This window comes from Staurois parvus, unplaced genomic scaffold (assembly GCF_062004578.1).
Source record: "Staurois parvus isolate SC_StPar_1 unplaced genomic scaffold, SC_StPar_1.0 ptg000510l, whole genome shotgun sequence".
Taxonomy (NCBI): Eukaryota; Metazoa; Chordata; class Amphibia; order Anura; family Ranidae; genus Staurois; species Staurois parvus.
In genome coordinates this window covers 95326-111135 of record NW_028318306.1, presented here as the reverse complement: position 1 = coordinate 111135, position 15810 = coordinate 95326, and the positions used below count along the sequence as shown (strand labels likewise).

At 41.0% G+C, this 15810-nt stretch overlaps 1 protein-coding gene across 2 annotated transcripts in view; it reads right to left on the bottom strand.

Annotated features, from left to right (window-relative positions):
- LOC149451898 (G protein-coupled receptor 143-like) overlaps positions 1–15810 on the bottom strand; it is an 84680-nt gene that overhangs the window by 48467 nt on the left and 20403 nt on the right. The window contains exon 1 of one of the 2 annotated variants that reach the window (XM_089690010.1): positions 6599–6948. The exons of the other annotated variant lie outside the window; for it this stretch is intronic. Coding sequence (XP_089546136.1) covers positions 6599–6854 — 256 coding nt within the window. The 5' untranslated portion in view covers positions 6855–6948. Of the gene's footprint in view, positions 1–6598; positions 6949–15810 lie in introns of those variants that run through there. 2 annotated transcript variants of the gene reach the window in all.

Here is a 15810-nt window from a genome sequence, read left to right as displayed (position 1 = left end):
GGAAAGACCCTCCACCCTGGCGGGTACCACGCTGCACGACAGACTGCTGAACACTTCACACCATTACTTGGTTACTTACTTGGTTACTCATAGCAACCACACTCCTTTTCCACTTGCCTTGCCAAGTTAAATTTTTGTAGTGGCATTGCTTCATACCCCAAATCTGCTTTCAATGACCCCAGTTATTTTATATGCCAGGAACCAACTTACGCCCCATTTTAAGTAACTTCAGACCAGGCTTTAAACAGTAGATGCAACTTTTACTTAAAGAACTGCAGCACAGTCCAACAAGACTAAACTAATGGCCCAGGCATATCCTTACAAGGTGTTATCCCACTGCTGGCAATGTCCATACCATGGTATTCTCCTGTGTCTGATAGCTTTGAACAGACTGCAGGATGTAGCAGTGCCCCTCCATAGCTGTATGGGATTACAGCATCCTGGTCAATCATGCGGCAGCAACCCATGACCCCAGCCTTCCCCCCTTACATATATATGTCACAGGGCAGGTAGGCCAGGTTCCAGAAAACCTGGGGAAAAAGTACAGACAGTTAACCCCTTCCTTAGCCTCAGCCAACTGGCTGCCTAGCTACCTAATGTAGGTAACCTGCCTTGAATTACTTTGCAGCCTGCTTAGATTGTGTATTTTGGGGGAAAGAAGGAATGCATGTGATATATCTGATGGAGTGGATTATGGAAGTATTGCTATGTTATATGCTTGGGGAAGGGATAAGTTTACTTTAGTTGTAGCAACCTTGGTGTCCCAACATTGAAATTCTGCTTTTCCCAATAATTATTTAAGTAGTGATTTTATATGTGGATCAGCAATTATTTTAGCCATCATACTGTATTCGTCATGACCATCATTCCTTCAGCTTTCCTTGTTGGGCTATAAGCCCTTCAGGCATAATAACATTTAAGCAACTGAAATTCAATGATCTGTAAAATGGACATTACATAAATCAATAGAACACCCAAAGATACTATTTTAGGACTTTTAACACTGGCTGGGTAAAAAACTCAGTCACTTATTATATCTCCAGATGTGAGACATCCTCTCCACAGTCCCCTTTACAATGGTGTCCTAGTCATGTTGCTAAACTCGACAGTAGGTTCAGTGTACATGGGTGCCAGATTCATTACATAAATCAACTGAACACTCAAAGACAATACTTTAGGACTGGATTAACGTTGGCAGGTTAAATAACCCAAGCACTTCTTAGTTTTACAAATGTGAGTACAATTGTGTCCTATTCATGTTGCTATACTCTGCAGTTATGAGTTTCAGTTTACAAGGGTCCCCGTTTCAGAACCAAATGTTGCAGGCTTTCAAGTGGTCTCTCAAAATTCAAATACTTAATTGCACACTTATCAAAATGTTTTGTCAGTTCATGGGACTGATTCATTAAAACTCTAAGAAAGAAAGTGAAAAGAAATGTTGTTGTCAACAGCAACCATTTGGCTTACCTTGCCTTTTATTGACAACCTTAAACCATAATTCTGATTGGTCAGACAACTATTCTAAATGTGTTCTGATTTTCTTTTTTCCGGTTTTAATAAAATACAGTTTTGCTAAAATGTTTGCACACTCTTGCAAAAACCATGAAATGTCACTTACATTGAAATGACTGATCATGCCAAAAAAATTATTTTATTTAAGTGATCATATGAAGGCATTTATTATCACATAGTTGTTTGGCATCTTTTTAAATCATAATGATAACAGAAATCAAGATGACACAGGGGTTAAAATGGCAAATAAAGGTTAATTTCCCACATGTGTGTTTTTTTTAAATTGCAGTTAGTGTCTGTGGTGTGTATAAATAGTCAGTGAGTTTATTGGCTCTCATGTGGATGCACTGAACACGCTAGATACTGAGCCATGGGGAGCACAAAAGAACTGTCAAAAGGCCTGCGTAACAAGGTAGTAGAACTTTATAAAGATGGAAAAGAACATAAAAAGATATCCAAAGCTTTGAATATGCCAGTCAGTTCTGTTCAATCACTTATTAAGAAGTGGAAAGTTTCTCTTGATACCAAGCCAAGGTCAGGTAGACAAAGAAAGATTGCAGCTACAAGTGCCAGAATTGTTCAGGTTACAAAGAAAAACCCACACGTAAGCTCAGGAGAAATACAGACTGCTCTGGAAAAAGATGGTGTGGTTGTTTCAAGGAGCACAATACAACAATACTTGAACTAAAATGAGCTGCATGGTCGGGTTGCTAGAAGGAAGCTGTCAGGAAACTAGTGCAGCTAATGCTAATTCTTCTGCGGTTAGTGCTAATTATTCTGCAGCTCATGCAAATTCTTCTTCAGCTAATGCTAATTATAGTGCAGCTACTGCTCATTCCTATGCAGCTAATGCTCATGAATGTGTACCAGCACACAGATGATCCCAGGCTAATATCCAACGTGCACTGACACGTAAGTGCATTTCTATGCGCTATCGGCATGCACGTTTCCCACATTAGCGCTGTCTATTTAAAGGAGACTCTGCTGTGTACTAATCGCTGGATGTTCTTCAGCTTCCTCTGATCCATGTTCCTGTGTTCCTGTTTGTACTGGCTGATCTTCAGTTGCTGACCAGGCTTGCTCCTGACCTTGCTCTGTGGATTCCGGATTCTGACCTCGGCTTGCCTTAGACTACTCTCTGCCTGATCTCCTGGTGCTGACCTCGGCTTGCCTCTGACTATTCTCAGTCTGATCTCCTGGTGCTGATTGGACCTCACTCTGCTTGCTAACCTGGTACTGACCCCAGCCTCCCTCCTCAGCAGCCCTCGTGTATGACCCTGGCTCACCTTGACTACATCCCTGACCATGGCAATCACATGTTATCAAGTTATCAGCGCCCATGCTTCTTTGAGCCTTGCACCTCTGTCACCACATTCAGGGATGCTCGGACTAGAGCCACAAGGGAAGCCCTCTCGTCAACTCGGCCTTCCACCAAGGTACGTGACAGAGGCCTTTACTGTACCAATGCCAAAAAAAATCCGGGGGAGGTGTGTCAAGGTGTTGTCAGGCATATTGTAACCAGGCTTTTTTGTCATATTGTGTGTCTGTGTACCAAGGTCAAGCATTCCAGGGCATGTAAACGTTTGATCAGGGCTATTTGGGTGGTTTCTGTTATCATTATGATTGAAAAAGGTGCCAAACATCTATGTGATAATAAATGGCTTCATCACTATCCTCAAATAAAAGACAGTTTTTGGCATGATCATTCATATTTTCATTATAAATGCCAAAATTTCACGATTTCTGCCAGGGTATGCGAACTTTTGAGAACAGCTGTACCTACAAGACAGAAGTTGTATGGGTCTAATCCTACTGCTGAGCAGTTTTAATGCTTTCTGTGTAATTATATATACTTGCTCTAACATCCATTGCAGAATTTGTTTATAAACATTTCTCCAGAGGTTGCTATGGGTTCTGAGCAATGCACAATGGTGAATTGTTCAACCGCCTGCATAGTCCAGGAACTAGAATCACTAAGTTGGTCCGAGAGCCTCCAAAAGGAAAAGGGAGGCATTTTTCCCACTTATACCATCAGTGTAAGAAGAATTCTTCCCTCTGACCCTCTATGCATGGGGGGCTCTACACCGAGCAACAATGTAAAGGGAAGGCATTCTTTCCACAGATCATCATTGTCAGGGGACGTTTCTACCACTACATATGCTACAGTCTTTATACTTTTATTACTATATTTACAACTTACTGATCACCATGGCCTGTATATATAATAATTTCTACCAGGGGTTCCTTTAAATTTGTTGTTTATTTCAATGGATCCTTCTAGGTAAAAGGTTGAAAAGTGTTGATCTTTTGTTTATTAAATCTATTAACAAAGTTAGGAATGTGCATTTCATTACGAAAGGAGAATATAAACTCCCATTAATCTTCTAAATTCAAAAAAATCCAGTCTAACACTCTTAATTCACTTATAACTAGTTCATTCTGTAGCTAATAACTCTTCATTATAGTGTAGACAGGGAAAACTTGTTTCACACATAATGAACTCAAACTGTCCCCTGGGGCTGGATTAGTAAACTTGCCTAATTGATGCAATGACCCTCCTCCTCACAATATCTAACCATCAATGTCCACACATGTTTAAATGCACTAACGTGAAACATTGAATGGAAGATTTGTACAGTTAATGCAACTTAAGGTTATATTTTCATAATTGCTGGGTTGAAACACTATCAATCAATTATCTAAGGCAATCTGCCCTGGAAGAAATGTGAAGTACACGCAGGCCATTCATGTGACTCAAGGAAATATCTTACATGTGACACTGTCCATAAACTTTCAAAGACAAAACCTTTTAACCATGTTGGTCTCATGGCCTTTCAGATTGTACGCAGACTGACCTAAAGGTCATTTAGGAATAATTCAATGTCAGCTGGAAAATGTGTGGGCTTCCCCTGACTTTTGAGCCCAATCACCTGATTCAATATAGTTCAGGTGGAATGGAAAGTCTAGTTGAACAAAAATGGTATTGTCGCAAATATACCATTATCATGTGAGTTATTTTGCTTAACAATCTGGATGTTCAGGAAGGTGCAGAATGAGAAGCATGTGCAGATTTGACCACAGTGTTTGAACTGAGCAGTCTAAAAACCTCCAACAAGGAGCATTATTGCTGAATTCGAGATATGATCTACATTTAGGAATGTCACCTCATCCCTCTAAAACCAAACACATATTAATTACACAGGTTTTGAGGCTAATTTAATGCAGATAAGTCACTAAGTGAGTTTAATTACCACCTTAATCAGCCACAGAACCTGTGTAAATAATATGTGTTCGGTTTTAAAGGGATGAGGTGGCAACCCTGTCTACTTGCAACTTACACTGGTCCAGTTTGGCACAATGTAATTATGGTCTGATGGGCCACTGGAGGTGCTGAAAATCACTGTAGTAATTGGGGCTACTACAGTAATAGCCACAGCCATCTATATTCTGCTCAGGTCCTATGTGAGAGTCTTCCCTACTGTACACTAACAACAGCGGATTACTCACTCAGCCAGGGGCGGACTGACCATTCGAGCACTCGGGCACTGCCCGAGGGCCCGGGGTCAGTAGGGGGCCCCATGAGATACCCCTGGTACCTTTCATTGTTTTTTTCATATGCTTTTTTGGGTGTGGGTGAGGACACGGGGGCCCATGATTCCCTACTGCCCGGATGCCCCATGAGTTGTCAGTCCGCCCCTGCACTCAGCACTGCTGCCATTCATAGATCACCTTGTATTTTTTCAATGAATACAATGGTTCTCTCATTGGACAAGATGGAGAGGATGGGCAGTGATGTCATGATCTCCACCTCCATTCAGAGAACTCCTATTTATTGAACAAAATACAAGTTGTTCTATGATCCGCAGCAACATCAAGGAAGTGACCCCCTGTGGTCAGCATATAGCAGGGAAGCTACTCCCATAGAACCTGAGCAGAACTTGGAAGATCACTACAGTCGACTGCTACTGTGCATCAGGTAGAATATGTTTATACTAACATTGTGCCAATCTGGACCAATGTATGTACGAAAATAAGACCATACCAGGAGTTCAGCTTAAAATTCACTGAATACACTCCAAACACAATGCTGCAATTATTTGAATGTGCAGATTTCCCAAATACCTAAATCTGATCATCTGTCATAAGCCTGAAATATACACAGAAACGGTTGTAGTGACTCAGACAGGTGATAATAATGTAAATTACTGCACAGTGGTATTAAACCCAAAACAAAAAAATGTATTATATTGCAGCTTTATCAATCATTAGATGTGGTGGCTGCATTCGTTTTATTTTCTTTGGCTTTTTCACCTGGTGATCTAGCCAGTAACACATCTCCAGTATTAGTGGGACACAACTCTGGAGGAATGAGCACTGCAGGCACAGCAGACAGAAGCATTCTAAGTCTGGCGGGAGGGAAGCATTAAATGTGTTAGAAGATTTGAATACAAAAAACAAATTTAAGCCAAACTCCAGTTCCCACTTTAAAATCAGTTACAGTAAGCAGTTTTTTTTTATATAAAAGTTTTACATGAATAAATAAAAGCTAATCATTTTAATCACCCCTGCCAGTGGTAAATGGTTTTTTTCTTATACAAACATTCTGCTGGAGAGCTTGAGCTTCTGAAAAACAACAGACCTGCTGGCTGGATTACCAGATGAAAATAGCAAAAAGAAAACCTAAAAAAGAAACAGTTGCAAACACCACATCTAAGATTTGGTAGGTTGCACTATAATACATGTTTGCTTTGGGGTTTAATACTGCTTCAAGGTTTCAAACAGCTAAATATCCAGCATGCTAGAAATTTTCTAACACTGCTTCTTCAGATATGCATTTCCGAGAAATGCTGAAGATGACCAAAAGCATGGCTCAAATTCCAATTAGATTGTCCCATGCAAGACCAACATAATACAGGATCTTAATATCAGTGATAATTATATTTGCATACTAAAGTAAACATTATCCTTGCTGATGTTTTAATACTAGACACAAGTAAGAATTATTCTTGGGCAAAAAGTTAAGTGATATATGAATATAAAAACATGCATGCAAATATTAACACATACAATATTTGGATTGCCTTACCTAAACAGCCAAGCATATCACATATTATGACTAAGAGGAGGATCTTTGATGAGGAAGGTTTAGGCAAAGTTGATCTCCCTTGTTTCCTAAAGCCATGTTTTGTTTTAGGCAGCATTTGTACAATGGTTAGTAAGAGACTAACCAGCCCACTACCAATGCAAAGGGAGCTAAATATCTTAGGTTGATAATCCAGCACAAGTTGGGTGGCAGGATCCCTGTTGGAACAGCAGAATGTCTCCAGACGTGGGGAAGCCATGGCCGGACTGGAAAAGCAGGTCAACTACACACAAGTCAGGAGAGGAAAGAAGGTAATGAAATTTACTCTGACTTGTAGGCTTCATTCTTCAGAGCTGTTCATCACGAGTTTACTCTGATCATGTGCCTTACAATCCCTGCAGCTATGTCTCTGCCCTCATTCACTGAAATCTCAGGAGCCCTGGTCAGCAAGGGCTGTAGTAGGCATTCCTTCCACATTTTAAACATAACACTTTACTAAGCAAGGCTGCAATATATTGCAGCATCATCTATAAAATATTACCTACGTTTTACATACAGTCATGCAAGAAAGGTAGAACTAATTCATGCTATGCTTTGCTGGAGCAGACAGGTTATATTAGTGTTTTGCTGAATATAGCTGATAAAATCTAGTTCTGCTTTTCTGTTTAGGCTTGTTGACACTAGAATGTTAAAGTAGAACTAAGGGCAAACCTTTTTTCTTCATTTTGGATAGAGTATGGGAGGGTTATATCTCGTTAGTTTGTTTACCATCTATGTCCCATTGGGGACATTTCCCTTCAGTTCCTATCCCATAGCCAGAAGAGGAAGTGAGAAGAAAACCCTCCAAAGTGTGGATATCCTTGGCTGCCATCTTCCTCTCTAGAACTAGTGTCCCTATTGGAAAAATGTCCCCTCTTTTCCTGTTCTGGTGGCAATCCAAATTTGTGATTTTCTTTTACCAGAGATCCTGGTATATCTTCCCGGGGCCCATAGGTTCATTACCGCTGCTCTAATTCTTTGCTGTCAATCTCAGTTAGCCACCCTTTCATCTATATATGATTACTGCAAATTGAAAAAGTATCTGCATTTAAATAAGAAATGTGGCATTTGAAAAAAAAAATTATACTAACCTAGGTGGATGTAGGATCGATCCAGTGCTGTATCTGTCCCCCATTGCCTCTACACCAAGAACTGAGTGCTCAAAAACCGCTGATTGCTCGGTTATCAGTGTTCATTGAGTAGAGAGCCACTGTCAGTCTCACGCTCTCTGCCCCTCCCCTCTAGTGCTCACGTTATTGCCGTGATCCCTACAGAGCCTGGACTGGTGACAGTGGGCTTTAGCCTACTGTTGGCTGAATCTGGGTCATGCAGAAATACACTATATTAGAGAAAGAGAAAGTATTGGGACACCCCTCCAAATCATTGGATTCAGGTGTTCCAATCACCTCCATGGCCACAGCTGTATAAACTCAAGCACCTAGGCATGCAGACTGCTTCTACAAACATTTGTGAAAGAATGGGTCGCTCTCAGGAGCTCAGTGAATTCAAGCGTGGTTCCGAGATGAGTTGCCACCTGTGCAATAATCCATCCATGAAATTTCCTTGCTACTAAATATTCCACGATCAACTGTTAGTGGTAATAACAAAGTGGAAGCAACTGAGAACAACAGCAACTCAGCCACGAAGTGGTATGCCACGTAAAATGACAGAGTGGGGTCAGCGCTTGCTGAAGCGCAGTGTGCATGAGGTCGCCAACTGCCAGAGTCAATAGCTAAAGACCTCTAAACTTTGTGCAGCCTTCAGATTAGCACAACAACAGTGCGTAGAGAGTTTCATGAAATGGGTTTCCATAGCCGAGCAGTTACAGTCATGGCCGAAATTGTTGGCACCCTTGATATTTTTCCTGAAAATCAAGTATTTCACACAAAAAAGGTATTGCATTAACACATGTTTTGCTATACACATGTTTATTCCCTTTGTATGTATTGGAACAAATATAAAACAGAGGCAGAAAAGCAAATATGACATAATGTCACACAAAACCCCAAAAATGGGCTGGACAAAAGTATTGGCACCCTTAACTTAATATTTGGTTGCACACCCTTTGGAAAACATAACTGAAATCAGTCGCTTCCTATAACCATCAATAAGCTTCTGACACCTCTCACCCGGAATTTTGGACCACTCTTCCTTTGCAAACAGCTCCAGGTCTCTCTTATTGGAAGGACACCTTTTCCCAACAGCAATTTTAAGATCTCTCCACAGGTGTTCAATGGGATTTAGATCTGGGCTCATTGCTGGCCACTTCAGAACTCTCCAGCGCTTCTTTGCCATCCATTTCTGAGTGCTTTTTGACGTATGTTTGGGGTCATTGTCCTGCTGGAAGACCCAGGATCTTGGACGCAAACCCAGCTTTCTGACACTGGGCCCTACAGTGCGACCCAAAATCCTTTGGTAATCCTCAGATTTCATGATGCCTTGCACACAGTCAAGGCACCCAGTGCCAGAGGCAGCAAAACAACCCCAAAACATCATTGAACCTCCACCATATTTTACCGTAGGTACTGTGTTTTGTTCTTTGTAGGCCTCATTCCGTTTTCGGTAAACAGTAGAATGATGTGCTTTACCGAAAAGCTCTATCTTGGTCTCATCTGTCCACAAGACGTTTTCCCAGAAGGCTTTTGGCTTACTCAAGTACATTTTGGCAAACTGTAGTCTTGCTTTTTTATGTCTCTGTGTCAGCAGTGGGGTCCTCCTGGGTCTCCTGCCATAGCGTTTCATTTCATTTAAATGTCGACGGATAGTTCGCGCTGACACTGATGCTCCCTGAGCCTGCAGGACAGCTTGAATGTCTTTGGAACATGTTTGGGGCTGCTTATCCACCATCCGGACTATTCTGCGTTGCAATCTTTCATCAATTTTCCTCATCCGTCCACGACCAGGGAGATTAGCTACAGTGCCATGGGTTGCAAACTTCTTGATAATGTTGCGCACTGTGGACAAAGGCAAATCTAGTTCTCTGGAGATGGACTTGTAACCTTGAGATTGTTGATATTTTGCCACAATTTTGGTTCTCAGGTCCTCAGACAGTTCTCGTCTCCTCTTTCTGTTGTCCATGCTTAGTGTGGCACAGACAGACACACAATGCAAAGGTTAAGTGAACGTCTCTCCTTTTTATCTGCTTTCAGGTGTGATTTCTATATTGCCCACACCTGTTACTTGCCCCAGGTGAGTTTACAGGAGCATCACATGCTTGTAACATTCTTATTTATCCGCAGTTGTGAAAGGGTGCCAATACTTTTGTCCAGCCCATTTTTGGAGGTTTGTGTGACATTATGTCGAATTTGCTTTCTTTCCTCCCTTTTTTTGTTTTGTCCCAATACACACAAAGGGAATAAACATGTGTATAGCAAAACATGTGTTAATGCAATACGTTTCGTGAGAAATACATGATTTCCTGGAGAAATATCAAGGGTGCCAACAATTTCGGCCATGACTGTATATCCAAGCCTTACATTACCAAGTAATGCAATACAAAGCGTCGGATTCAATGGCGTAAAGCATGCCACCATTGGACTCTAGAGCAGTGGAGACATGTTCTCTGGAGTGAAGAATCACACCTCTCTGTCTGTCAATCCCATGGACATGTCTGGGTTTGGCAGTTGCCAGGAGAATGGTACTTGCCTGACTGCATTGTGCTAAGTGTAAACTTTGGTGGAGGGGGATTATGGTGTGGGGTTGTTTTTCAGGGGCTGGGCCTTTGTTCCAGTGAAGGGAATTCTTAAGGCGTCAACATACCAATACATTTTGGACAATTTCATGCTCCCAACTTTGTGGGAACAGTTTGGGATGGCCCCTTCCTATTCCAACATGACTGCACCAGTGCACAAAGCAAGGTGCATAAAGAAATGGATGAAGGAGTTTGGGGTGGAGAAACTTGACTGGCCTGCACAGAGTCCTGACCTCAACCCGAACACCTTTGAGATGAATTAGAGCGGAGACTCCGAGCCAAACCTTCTCGTCCGACATCAGTGTTTGACCTCACAAATGTGCCTCTGGAAGAATGGTCAAAAATTCCCATAGACACACTCCTAAACCTTGTGGACAGCCTTACCAGAAGAGTTGAAGCTGTTATGGCTGCAAAGGGTGGGCCAAGACAACATTGAACACTATGGACTAAGACTGGGATGCCATTAAAGTTCATGTGTGTGTAAAGATAAGCATCGCAATACTTTTGGCAATATAGTGTAAGTGCCCTCCTGTGATCCATAGGAGAAGCATGCCCAAAATAGATTTGGCCATACTTCTCCTTTATTTATATACCTATTTTTGTCTTTTTAAAAGTGGGAATGCTGCCCTTCTCCCCGCGCAGTCCAACATTGACAATCTCTAGGTATTATAGGTGACCACTCTTGCCTTGTGATCAATAAGATCCCCTTTGAGTGGGTGCAAAACATCAATATTACTGTTTATAGTACATCTTCCTGATGGAGCTCATCATCAAAAAAAACATTGAAGAAACTACTGACTAGCTTTACTGAACAACTACCATTGTTTATGAAAGATTTCTAATCTGTGATGCCAAAGTGATGTATTTACACAATAGCTGTACAGAAATCTTTATGAGATGTGCTGGTGGTGTCTACCATTCATTTCATTTACTGTACAGTGATGTATTTTAAACAATGATGCATGTTGGTGTAAAGTATATTTTAAATAATCTGCACCTTTGTATTGTTGACAAAATGGAAATGGAAAAAAATATTTCATACAGGGTTATAACCTCTGTCACTTTTTTTGCCATCTGTGTCTCATTGGGGAGATTTTTCTTCACTTCCTGTCCCTTAGCCAGAAGAAGAAGTCAGAAGAAATCCCTCCACAGTGTGGAAATCCCTGATTGCCACCAGGATCACTAGAATTAGTGTCCCCATTGAAACTTGTCCCCTCTATTCCTGTTCCCATGACAACTCAAAGTTTTGAATTTCTTTTACTTTTATTGTCCATAATAATAACAAACAGGACAAATATAGATGGTGAATCTCTCTACCAGGGGCACAGACCACAATAAAAACCTTACAGATGTTCTAATCCCTATCCACTCTATCCAAAGCTAAGAAAAATGTTTGCCTTTGGTTATACTTTAATCTTCTTGGTCTGTATTCTACCGAAGAACAACATCCTGAAGACACTACGATGACTAAACTAATGTTGTTTGATAGCAAAGGACTAAATTGTGGATTAGCTCCACAGGCCTGAATATGCCTATTCAATGGATCTGAACATGTTGTATGTTTGTGGAAACATCTTACATGCAAATAATCTTTTAATGGATCATGCCATCATTTAAGACCACTGTATAGAATCAATAGGCAACCTAATGGTATAGGGTCCCAGAGTCCTTTGTGTTTTTTCAAAATATATGTTTAAAAGGGATTAGCTTGATGTACATAATCCAATCAATATGGGTCAATAAGAAACAGTCCACCCAAGACTGATATTTTACGTAGTTAAAGATGTAGCATGGTGGAAAATCCATAATTACAGCTACCTGTCATAATTGTAATCTCTGCTCCTGCCCAACAGGCCATTCTGAGCAGATGAAACACTTACATTTCCCAGTAGTGTTGAAATTTGCCCACTCCTTCCACCACCCGCACATTCCAATTGGCCCATGAATATAATGGGCTGCCTCACAAGCCAATAGCACTGTTTTGGGAGGTGGGAGAGGCAGGCAAGCATCAACTCATTGTCATCACAAAATTTATGTAATCAAAATTTGGGCACAAGACGCACTTTAGTTATATAGAGTATGCTGTATATACGGTAGTTCTGAGCATATAGGCCTGCCTAAGTGTGGCTGAGATCATTTTAGTTTAGAGCTGAATTCTAGCCCACTTTTGTTTATTGGATTTTGGTGCAGTCTGCATGCAGGTGATTGCCCCCCAAACCAGTTTTCTTTCTAAGCAAAAATCAAAACAGAAAAGATCAAAAGCTTTATGATAGTAACACAAATACCAGTCATCAGTTACCTTTGAACATTCAGCAGTTTTTGATAATGAATACTAATACTTCTTATTCCTATGATTAATTGAAGCTGACGCTTTCCCTTTCTTTGATAATTGATTTAAAATGAATAAAAATGGTCTTAGAATACTTCTAACATGTTGTTAGTAAAAGTCTCTAGATGCTAGGAGAGTTCCTCTTTAGTTTGCATCTGTTGACTGTCAGGCAACTCACAGATAGGGTTAACCATGCACTCTCCCCTCCTGTAAGCATGTTCCCAGAGCTAGACTGACAATGCTGTGCAATGCAATAAAGCCCTGTTTATCTCCAATTCCTATGTGAGAAATATTTAATTGTATCTAAAATTACATTTAATTATTTTGTAATGAATTCATAACTTTATTCAGTGGTCTCTTTTTATATACAGTATATTCCTAGAGGTTAGCATTAGGTAACCTCTAAGGTCTTTCTGTTGAGATCCTGGCCCCTTCCTTTGAAGCTGTTCACACAAACTTTTCTTATGAAGACAGTACCGAAAGATTATCTTTTTTGGTTGTCTGAATCTTACACACTCGTTATTTTAATCTGAAACTGTTTACAGCAAAGGGCATTAATAAGGTCCATAGGTACTTTCTTATTGCGCTTGTAGCACTAACCCCCAAAGGGGCCGCTGGCAGCAGACAAGTTCTCCTTGAGTAGTACAGAGGCCACCAGTCACCCAAGCGCTCCAACAATCACCGCTCAGTTCAGGGAGTATCTTTTTAGGAATTATTGCTCAATAACCTTTAACAGGAGAGGGGTTTAAGGTCAAAGAATATGCCAAGATGATCAGTGGCATAGCAAAATAACTAATTTCTCTCTAATCTCTCAGTATCAGCTTCTCTGGAGGTAGCTGGGGATGTTGGTATATCTAAGGCCACACAGTTGTAGACCACAGGGCAAAAGGTAATAACTGGTTGTTTTCAGCCTCTACGTAACTGTCAGCTCCTAGTAAGATCCTTACTCACAGTGTCTTAGGAGCTGTCTCCTTCAGACTTTGTTCTTTAGCAAGTATTCCATATTTAGCTGCCCGCCGTAGCCCTTAGCATAGCAAATGCTGAGGCCCAAAAGGTGGTTTCTTGTCTTAGAGATCCTTCTCCTAGGGGAAGCAGCCTCAGGAACCCTCCCGGATGAGGAAATAATAATCTGTCCTTGGCTCCTAACCATTAATCTCCTCCGCAGCCACCTTCTGGCTACTTCATTCCAGGGATTGGCCAGGGCATGATAGATATTCAGCTGATCATTTGAATCTCCCTTCCTATGCTCTAGCAGGGGCCTCCAAACTTTCTAAACAAGGGGCTAGTTTACTGTCCTTTAGAGTTTAGGGGGTCCAGACTGTGGCCAGTGGGAGTAGAAAATGTACTAGTATCAGTAGGAGTAATCAATGCTACATCTAGTAGGAGGAATAATACCTCATCATTGGTGTCAGTGTGAAGAATAATATCCCATTGTTGGTGTCAGTGACAGGAATTATACCCCTGTTGGTGGTATCAGTGGGAGGAATAGTGCTCCATCATTGGTGTCAATGAGCAGATTAGTGCCCATCTTTGGTATTAGTGGGAGGAATATTGCCCCATTGTTGGTGTCAGTGACAAGAATTATGCCCCCATTGTTGGTGTTAGTAGGAGGAATAGTGATGCAAGGGCCAGATAAAGGCAAGCAAAGGGCCACATCTGAAACCACAGCTCTAGAAGCTTCTTCCAGAGACGGGGAGAGCAACAGACCATCAACAATTCACTATAATGGAACCAAAAACTACATTTTCCTAACAGCCTAACTGGAAACAACTACTCCACTTACTATAGTGCAGTAACTAAATTTATCAAACAGACTAACTGGGAGGACATTGCATGCTATTCCACAGCACTGCAGCAATTTGAAGACTAAACAAACTATGGGGTTTATTTACAAAGCTTTTCTGTTGAAGTATCAATTGCTGTCATTTAAAACACGTGGAACTGGAACATTCACCTGCAGGGAATGGTTGCTGAATGTCAGATTCTTCAGTTTATAAATAAGTATGCCCGTGTGTATTCTATGTGAAATGTTTTCATACAATGTTCCATTTTTCAAGTGGCCATTAGAGGGAGACCAATGACAAGAAACTCAGCTGTGTCACTAACTTACAGAGTTGGTACTACTATAAAATTTTGCTGCCTGAGTGATCAGTAAGCCTGGCAAATTTTCCATATAACATTAATTCAGGCACAACAAAAGCATCTTGCCATTTTCTATGGCATAAAAATTCCTGCAGTGCAGTGCAATGAGTGCAGACATTATGCAACCAATAATTGGCATATTTGGTCCTTATTGATGGCCAGAGCATCACCTGAATCTCTAAATATTGTACTGTTCTTGTACTTCTCTTTTTACACTTATATGAACACAACTTCATTACAGAAACATTTCTTTACCTATGTGTGGATTTCCTTCTGCAAGCTGAGAAAAGAATGGAAAGTAATTTGTGTTTTGTCTAAAATAGTACACAGTATAGATCTGTGTTTGTCTCAAGCATGTTTGAATTCACTTACTGTTAACTGACTCACTACCTCTGCTGGTAGTCTAATCCAAGCATCAACTATTCTTTCTGTAAAATAATGGCAAGTTCTTGATCTTATTAATAAGGTTCAGGAGGGCATATTGAAAATGCAGCCCTCCTAAACCTTATTCACACCCTTGTATTTAAAGGTTTTCTCTACCCAGAGTTGATTATTATATTGAGTATTTACTGACTTTAAAGAAGAACTCCGGTCAAGACTTTTATTTTCCAATGCAGTGGGCTGTGCCCACACTGCATTGTTTAAGTGCTTGTTTTGTCCAGGGGCTCAGGGAAAAGTTGTACTTACCCATTCCTCCAACCCTCTGAAAAACTGTGCTCCCCTATGTCCAGCAGTGGACTGTTCCTGCCATCCTCATGTCCGGAGCTGGTCTATGGGCATGATGACGTTAGGAAAAGCCCATTCACAAGACTGCTAGCGTGCGGGAGGAACAGGAGCAGCGGGGACTAGTCTTGTGTTTGCAGGATCGGTGGATTAGATATATCATTGCTTTCTGAACCCCTAGGCAAAAACGAGCATTTAACCCATGCAGTGCAGGCACAGCCCCATTGCATGGAAAAATAATAATTTTGCCAGGATTTCTGTAATAGTCACTGGCATCCCCAACTCAACCCT